A 10,000-nucleotide genomic window follows, 5' to 3' on the forward strand; every position below is an offset into this window, starting at 1 on the left:
GTGTGTGTGTGTGTGTGTGTGTGTGTGTGTGTGTGTGTGTGTGTGTGGCATGCTGGTGTGACACATTTGAGAATGATGCCATGTGAGTGTGATGCCAGGGTGTGTGTGTTCTGGTATATCCATCCCTGTGAGGACCGATGTCGTGAGAGTTGTGTTCAGGGTGAAAGGTTCAAAGTGTAAAGTCAAAGGGAAGGGACTAAGGAATCCACTAAGTCAATGAGGACACAACATGTCTCATTCAATGCACCTCCTCGTGTTCTATCAGCACATTTCATGCTCGTATTGTTCCTGAACCATCACCTGGCACACACACACGCACACACGCGCACGCACACGCACGCACGCACACACACACACACACAGTCCCTCACACACACACACACTCACACATAGTTCCTCTCACACACACACACACACATTCTGACACACACAAATCAGAGTAGTGTGTGTACAGTCTGTGACCCCTTTCTCTCTCCAGCACACTCACTTGTCATTACACACACACACACACACACACACACATTATTGGTCTGGAAACAATCTTCTCCACCCCTGTTGGTTACCCAAACATTGGTTGCCATGGCAATGGGACAGCGTGCTGTACAGCCGTGTGTGTGTGCACCTGTGTGTGTCTGTGCGTGTGTGTGCGTGTGTGTGCGCACGTGTTTGTGTATGTGTGTGTGTTTATGTGTCAGAAGGAGAGGTTCAGTTCATTGTGGATGAACTATATCTATTAGCTGTGTGTGTGTGTGTGTGTGTGTGTGTGTGTGTGTGTGTGTGTGTGTGTGTGTGTGTGTGTGTGTGTGTGTGTGTGTGTGTGTGTGTGTGTGTGTGTGTGTGTGTGTGTGTGTGTGTGTGTGAGAGCTTCAATAGAAGAGTCAAATGTAGCTGCAGAGTTGGTAGTGAGGAAGGAGGCAGTGAGGAGTTAGGAAGAAGGAGTAAGGAAGGAGAACAGAGGAGTGAGGAAGAAGCCAGTGAGGAGTTAGGAAGGAGGACAGGAGTGAGCATGGAGGCATTGATGAGTTAGGAAGGACGCATTGAGGAGGGAGAAAGGAGGAGTGAGGAAGAAGGCATTGACAGGGCTCTCAAGTTTTGAAGACAGGCAAGAGTGACATTTCCATCAGCCCCCCCCCCCCCCCCCCCAGAACGAAATTTTCGGATATTTTCGTCAGTCGCGCGCAATTCCTGGATGCTTTATTTTCATTGGTTGCTGGATTAAATCTTACCCAGATACAACAGATACGGGTTTTTTTCTGATTGTCTATTGTGTAGCCCATTTCTCTTTTTTGATTGGCTGATAAGTGGCTCCTCACAGCAGAACTCAGGGGAGCGCTTGATTCCTCCACGGTGAGGGCAGCCAGCTCATGTTGGCGCGCTGCGGCACATTAAAACATGAAATAGCCGAGAGTTTTTTTCAGCGTGAGAAATACGATGTGTGGCGGGAGTGCGTGACTTAAGACCTAAATGCGTGAGTCTCACGCTCAATGCGTGACACTTGAGAGCCCTGCATTGAGGAGTTAAGAAGGACGCATTGAGGAAGGAGGAGTGAACTCCTCAGCGCTGTAATGAGCTGGTCTTAAAGGAGCAGCTCACCTGAGGCGGCTGCCTTGCTCGAGGGCGCCCCCTGGAGGCAGGGAGGTGTTCTGCCCTCCAGCTGGAGATGACGAGCAGCTTCGCCCTGGATCAGGATGTGTGTTTTGTTCCAGACTGGAGACACACACACACACACCACACACACACACACACCACACTCTCTCTCTCTCTCCATCCTGAGCGTTTGATTGGTGGATAACAGGAGCGCCTGGCTGTCAGTGTCGGTCAACAGACCCCTGGCTTGTGTTTTATCCATCGACACACAACATGCTGGCTTGTTGTTGTTGTTGTTGTTGTTGTTCAGAGAACAATAGCAGAACATAAATACCTGACTTCAGGCTGAAGGTCTTTGACGGACGTGAGAGAGTTCAGAGCGGAGATGAGGAGTCTTCTTCTGTGGTGGTAAACACAGCAGCAACAGAATCTCTTCTTCTTCTCCTTCTCCTTCTTCTCCTTCTTCTTCTTCTTCTTCCTGAAATAAATGTGAAAGAGAATCCTCTGAATAATCTTCATGATGAGTAAATCCTCCTCTTGTGTTCTCGGCTGAATATTTCTGGTTCCTCCTGAGCATCAACAGAATAATCCTGAACAACTGGAAAAAGAATATATATATATATATGTATATTTTATTTTATTTTTTATATATATATATATTATAAATATATTTTACGAGAATTCTCGTTGATAATCATCGGGTCGATCCTCCGATGGGAAATTAAATAACAACATTTAAAGAAGCTTCAGATGCTCGTGGGAAACCAACCGCTGCTCTCCTGTCCTCCTTTCCGGTGTGTCCTTCCCTCACTTTTTTCTGCCTTCTCTTTTTCCCTCCTCCTCTTCCTCCTTCCTCCTCCTCCTCCTCTTCCTCTCCCTCAGTAAAATCATCAAGGTGAGAATAATCGACGACGAGGAGTACGAGAAGAACAAGACCTTCTACGTGGAGATCGGAGAGCCTCGCCTGGTGGAGAGCGGCGACGCCAAAGGTCAGACCGGGGGGGCGACCTTTGACCCCCAGGGTCTCCCGTCGCATGGCAGGAAGCTGCATGTTCCCAATGCACACGGAGGGGGAGGAGCCTGTAGTCCTCCTACCTCCCGATGCGACCTGGACATGCAGCAGGATCACCTCATCTCACCACGCCTCCACCTCGTGTGTGTGTGTGTGTGTGTGTATGTGTGTGTACATACGTTGCCATGTGTTCACCATGCATGCATTCACCGCCTCCCTCTATGTGTGTGTGTGTGTGTGTGTGTGTGTGTCCCTTACAGGAAGAGCATAACCATTAGGATCTTAGACCGGGAGGAGTACAATAAGCAGTCCTCCTTCTACGTGCTGCTCCAAACCCCCCAATGGAGGCGCAGCGGGAAGGAACGGACAGGTGTGACGGCCAATCAGCCGCGAGCTGCACTCTGTGAGGGATCGGGGGGGAATCCTGAATCAACAGGCCGACCGCACGTCGACACGCGACACACACGATCCGTCACACGACATCCACTGTGTGTGTGTGCAGACATGAACACACAGTTTGTTTATGGGTTTACGGACACGATCCCCTACGCATATAGAGTAGTTATAGAGCGACATATAGAGAAGTTATAGATCATCATATAGCGTAGTTATAGAGCGTCTTTGATACACATATAGAGTAGTTATAGAGCCACATATAAAGAAGTTATAGAGCGTCTTTGATACACATATAGAGTAGTTATAGAGCCACATATAGAGAAGTTATAGAGCGACATATAGAGAAGTTATAGAGCGACATATAGAGAAGTTATAGAGCATCTTTGATACACATATAGAGTAGTTATAGAGCCACATATAGAGAAGTTATAGATCATCATATAGAGAAGTTATAGAGCGACATATAGAGAAGTTATAGAGCGACAGATAGAGAAGTTATAGATCATCATATAGCGTAGTTATAGAGCGTCTTTGATACACATATAGAGTAGTTATAGAGCCACATATAAAGAAGTTATAGAGTGTCTTTGATACACATATAGAGTAGTTATAGAGCCACATATAAAGAAGTTATAGAGTGTCTTTGATACACATATAGAGTAGTTATAGAGCCACATATAAAGAAGTTATAGAGTGTCTTTGATACACATATAGAGTAGTTATAGAGCCACATATAAAGAAGTTACAGATCATCATATAGAGAAGTTATAGAGCGACATATAGAGAAGTTATAGGGCGACATATAGAGACGTTATAGAGCGACAACACTGTGATTGACAGGTCGTCACTCAGACAAAGGGGACGTTCCCGGTTGGAGGACACATATATAATAGTTATAGAGTGACATAGATAAGTTATAGAGCGACATATAGAGTAATTTTAGAGCATCATATAGATAGTCTTTGATACACATACATAGTAGTTATAGAGTGACATATATATACGTTGTAGAGCGACATATAGAGAAGTTATAGAGCGTCTTTGATACACATATTGAGTAGTTATAGAGCGACATATAGAGTAGTTATAGAGCACCTTTGATACACATATATAGTAGTTATAGGGTGACATATAGAGAAGTTATAGAGCGACATATTGAGTAGTTATAGAGCGACATATAGAGAAGTTATAGAGCGTCTTTGATACACATATTGAGTAGTTATAGAGCGACATATAGAGTAGTTATAGAGCCACATATAAAGAAGTTATAGATCATCATATAGAGAAGTTATAGATCATCATATAGAGAAGTTATAGAGCGACATATAGAGAAGTTATAGAGCCACATATAAAGAAGTTATAGAGCCACATATAGAGAAGTTATATAAAGAAGTTAAAGATCATCATATATAGAAGTTATAGAGCGTCTTTGATACACATATAGAGTAGTTATAGAGCCACATATAAAGAAGTTATAGAGCGTCTTTGATACACATATAGAGTAGTTATAGAGCCACATATAATTAAGTTATAGATCATCATATAGAGAAGTTATAGAGCGACATATAGAGAAGTTATAGGGCAACATATAGAGAAGTTATGAAGCGTCTTTGATACACATATAGAGTAGTTATAGAGCCACATATAAAGAAGTTATAGATCATCATATAGAGAAGTTATAGAGCTACATATAGAGAAGTTATAGGGCAACATAGAGAAGTTATGGAGCATCTTTGATACACATATAGAGTAGTTATAGAGCCACATATAAAGAAGTTATAGATCATCATATAGAGAAGTTATAGAGCGACATATAGAGAAGTTATAGAGCCACATATAAAGAAGTTATAGAGCAACATATAGAGAAGTTATAGAGCAACATATAGAGAAGTTATAGAGCGACAACACTGTGTGATTGACAGGTCGTCACTCAGACAGAAAGGGGACGTTCCTGGTTGGAGGACGTCTCAGAGTCACATGACCTTTAAGCGACGCCTCTAATAGGACGGCTCAGACGGGAGCACTTTAACGTTGGCAAAGGGGGATAAGCTCCTCACGGCTGGCAACGCGGCCAGGAGGCTAACAGCTCATATTCCTGGAGGGACAAAGAGGCAGAAACTCTGCTGTTGATTCAGGATTCAGTGGAGCGGCTGCTGCCCTCGGTTCTGTCTTCCTCTTCTCTTCAGTGGGGATCACACCTGTCCTCCTCTTCCTCCTCCTCCTCTTCCTCCTGCTCCCCCGCTCTCATCTGGTGTTTACAAATGTCTTCCCACTGCACAATAACACAGACATATGGAGATGATGTTCTCGAGCGTCGGCATGGTTACGCCGTGAAGGGCGTCCGGCACCCCGTCGGCCTGAACTTTACTACTTCCTGTTTGACCCCTGAGCCTTCACGCAGATTTTTCTATAGCCATGTAAACAGTAATAAAAGTGGAATATTACTTATTATTTATTTTATTTAGCCATATAAACAGGAATAATAGTGGAATATTATCTATTATTTATTTTTATTTAGCCATGTAAACAGGAATAATAGTGGAATAGTACTTATTATTTATTTTATTTAGCTATATAAACAGGAATAATAGTGGAATATTATCTATTATTTATTTTTATTTAGCTATATCAACAGGAATAATAGTGAAATATTATCTATTATTTATTTTTATTTAGCCATGTAAACAGGAATAATAGTGGAATATTACTTATTATTTATTTTCTTTATCCATATAAACAGGAATAATAGTGGAATATTACATAACATGTATTTTTCTTTAGCCATATACACAGGAATAATAGTGGAATATTATGTATTATTTATTTTCTTTAGCCATTTAAACAGGAATAATAGTGGAATATTATGTATTATTTATTTTCTTTAGCCATGTAAACAGCTGAGACGAAATATATTATATTTTTCTGAAGAAGGTTAAAAAGGTAAAGGTGTTTGTTGCTCTCATAACTTCTGCCGTTACGACGCGGGTCATTGGTTTTAGCAATTGGATAATATTTTCAAATTGTTTGGCATGTTTCAGAAAAAGAGCAAAAAATATGGAAATTTTGCAGGATGAGAAAACATAAAAAATGTCTTTCACACGGGTGAAAAATAATCTGGAGCAAAACAAACATTAAAAACAAACATTAAGTCTGAATAAATGTTCTGAGCCGACTGCTCATGAAATATTAATGTTTTGGAGAAACACGGCTCCCACAGGACGCTTTCCTAAATAATTCGTCTCGTCTCCTGATACAAATAACAAAAAGTCTAAATTATGATAAAAGACCCCCTTCAGTCTGAAATCCTCCGACAGATGAAGCTCCTCCCTCTTAAAGGTGTAGGACGTTAATGCTCGTTGTCCAGTTACGCAACACCTTAACACAGATTGGTGCAATCAAGACACCTTGGTTGTGTTTGTGTGTGCGTGTGTGTGCGTGTGTGTATGCTTGTGTGTGTGTGTGTGTGTGTGTGTGTGCTATCTCCTCTCATCTCATGGGACACAAAGCTGTGCAAACAACCTTCAAACTCAGACAAACGTGCTTTTAGTAATTTATTTAATTTATTTAATTTATTTAATTTATTTAATTTATTTATTTTAATGAGCTGTGTCTGGGCTGAATCAACCCCGAACAGACCTTTATGGATGTGTATATATGTAAGTACACAAAGATGAAACATCACCTATATTTATTATTTATAAATCATATTATTATTATTCTTTTTTAAAGCAAAACTCAGAATTACTTTCATAATTCATATAATATACAAAATAAACTGAATTGAATTGAATAATATGATCATTCATATGTTGTAGTTGTAATCCCGAAGCAGCTGGAAGGGATTCATGTAAAAGTGCTCAAGATCTAAACAGATGTTTTGACACATAACAAACATTTTAACAATAATATTTCAAATATTAAATATTATAATATTAAACATTTTGATATTACATATTCTGATATTATATATTCTGATATAACATATTATATGTGGAGGGAGGTGGAGGAGAGTTCACTGAACCTCCGTCAGGCATCCGGGTGGAGAACAGAGCGGAGAACACAGAGCGCCCTGCAGAGGGCGACGACCCCATGTCCTCACACACACACACACACACACACACACACACACACACACACACACACACACACACACACACACACATGTCACCACACCACATGTACGCCCCTGTGTGTGAAAACAGGGAACTACTTTGTGTCCTCTAATCCTCCCTTTGTGTGTTTGTGTGTGTGTGTCAGAATCAGAATCAGAATCAGAATCAGAATCAGAAACAGTTTTATTGCCAGGAATGTTTTCACAAACAAACGAGGAATTTTTTTTGGTGGAAGGTGCAACATTTGGACATGACAAACAAACAACAATCAACACGACAGAAAGACAACAAATAATGTGAAGTGTTTGGGTGTGTGCTTCAAGTGGTGTGTTTTAGTTAAAGTGCATGTTAAAGTGACGTGTGTGGAGGAGGGAAGAAGAAGGAGGAGGGAGGAGGAGGAGGAGGAAGAGGAAGGAGCGGGAAGAAGGAGGAGAGAGGAAGGTGGAAGAAGAGGTGGTAGTCCTGGGGGTGACAGTCAGTGTGTGTGTGTGTGTGTGTCTTCCTCTCTTCCTTAATTATTGTTCCCTTCCCTCTGCCAGCCGTCTTCCTCCTCTCCTTCCTCTCCTCCTTCTGGTCGTATACTCCTCCCCCCCCCGCCCCCCCATCATCTCCTCTCCTCCCTATTTACCATCGTCTTCTCATTCCTTTCCTTCTCTCCTTCCCTGTGGACCGAAAAGACAAGTTCAAACTTGCACTTGTCTTTTCTTCTCCTGTTCTTATTCTGTCTCCTGGTGTGAAAACACCTTCTTCTTCCTCCTCTTCCTCCTCCTCCTCTCTTGCTGTTCTGTTCAACCCTGTCAAAGTCTGCGTCTCCTCCTGTCTTCTTCCTCCCATCTGCTCGTCTCCTCCTTGTCGTGGTGCACACGTTTCTCCTCCCTTTGTCTTCATTATAAAGACAGTTTGCAGAAATCCCCCCCCCCCTCCTCTTCCTCCTCCTCCTCCCTCGTTCCCTCTCCTCTTCCTCTGCCTCTCCGATAGAACCTGAATCCATCAAACACGACAGGGTGTAAAAATGCTCTCGTCTCTGTTGGCGCTCCTTCTCTTTTTCTTTTCCCTCGTTCCTCCACCTCTCCTTCGGTCCTTCGTCTCACTCCTCTCCCTCCTCCTCCTCCTCCTCCTCATCCGCATCCTCCTCCTCCTCTCTCCGTGTCGTCTAGCATCACTTCTGTTGATCTTGGAACACTATCAAAGCAGGACATGGTGTGAAAGCACCTCACACACACACACACACACACACACTCACACACACACACTCACACACACACACACACACACTCACACACACACACACACACACACACACTCACACACACACTCACACACTCACACTCACACTCACACTCACACACACACTCACACACACACTCACACACACACACGTGTCAATGCGTATTGATCCGCGTATCATCCAGACAAATAGACTCTTTCTGTGTGGAGGAGAGAGAATAACAGAACTCAATATTTAATCAAAAGAGTTTCCAGCAGTGCGGTACAAATATAAAAGTTAAGAAAACGAAAAGTTTGAAGTCTTCGAGCGAAAAGAGACGAAGAGGAGAGACGAAGAGGAGCGACTCGGCTTCTGGCGCCCCCTGTGGACGAACCCGGTAGTGTTCATGAGCGCCAGACTCCCGTTGGGAAACCCCGAAAGACTAACAAGACTCCATCATGTCTCTAATCTAGACTAACAAGACTCCATCATGTCTCTAATCTGGACCAACAAGACTCCATCATGTCTCTAATCTAGACTAACAAGACTCCATCATGTCTTTAGACTAACAAGACTCGATCATGTCTCTAATCTAGACTAACAAGAATCCATCATGTCTCTAATCTGGACCAACAAGACTCCATCATGTCTCTAATCTGGACCAACAAGACTCCATCATGTCTCTAATCTAGACTAACAAGACTCCATCATGTCTCTAATCTAGACTAACAAGACTCCATCATGTCTCTAATCTAGACTAACAAGACTCAATCATGTCTCTAATCTAGACTAACAAGACTCCATCATGTCTCTAATCTAGACTAACAAGACTCCATCATGTCTCTAGACTAACAAGACTCCATCATGTCTCTAATCTAGACTAACAAGACTCCATCATGTCTCTAGACTAACAAGACTCCATCATGTCTCTAATCTAGACTAACAAGACTCCATCATGTCTTTAATCTAGACTAACAAGACTCCATCATGTCTCTAGACTAACAAGACTCCATCATGTCTCTAATCTAGACTAACAAGACTCCATCATGTCTCTAGACTAGACTAACAAGACTCCATCATGTCTCTAATCTAGACTAACAAGACTCCATCATGTCTTTAATCTAGACTAACAAGACTCCATCATGTCTCTAATCTAGACTAACAAAACTCCATCATGTCTCCAGACTAACAAGACTCCATCATGTCTCTAATCTAGACTAACAAGACTCCATCATGTCTCTCTAGACTAACAAGACTCCATCATGTCTCTAATCTAGACTAAAAAGACTCCATCATGTCTCTAGACTAACAAGACTCCATCATGTCTCTAGACTAACAAGACTCCATCATGTCTCTCATCTAGACTAACAAGACTCCATCATGTCTCTAATCTAGACTAACAAGACTCCATCATGTCTCTAGACTAACAAGACTCCATCATGTCTCTAATCTAGACTAACAAAACTCCATCATGTCTCTAATCTAGACTAACAAGACTCCATCTCTCTAGACTAACAAGACTCCATCATGTCTCTAATCTGGACCAACAAGACTCCATCATGTCTCTAATCTAGACTAACAAGACTCCATCAAGTCTCTAATCTAGACTAACAAGACTCCATCATGTCTCTAGACTAACAAGACTCCATCATGTCTCTAATCTAGACTAACAAGACTCCATCATGT

At 42.2% G+C, this 10,000-nt stretch overlaps 1 protein-coding gene across 3 annotated transcripts in view; it reads left to right on the forward strand.

Annotated features, from left to right (window-relative positions):
• Positions 1 to 10,000, forward strand: part of slc8a1b (solute carrier family 8 member 1b) — an 87,461-nt gene that overhangs the window by 52,354 nt on the left and 25,107 nt on the right. For all 3 annotated transcript variants that reach the window (XM_056436081.1, XM_056436082.1, XM_056436083.1), the window contains one exon: positions 2,860 to 2,969. In XM_056436081.1, coding sequence (XP_056292056.1) covers positions 2,860 to 2,969 — 110 coding nt within the window. The remainder of the gene's footprint in view (positions 1 to 2,859; positions 2,970 to 10,000) is intronic.

Source organism: Pseudoliparis swirei, chromosome 17 (assembly GCF_029220125.1).
Source record: "Pseudoliparis swirei isolate HS2019 ecotype Mariana Trench chromosome 17, NWPU_hadal_v1, whole genome shotgun sequence".
Classification (NCBI taxonomy): domain Eukaryota; kingdom Metazoa; phylum Chordata; class Actinopteri; order Perciformes; family Liparidae; genus Pseudoliparis; species Pseudoliparis swirei.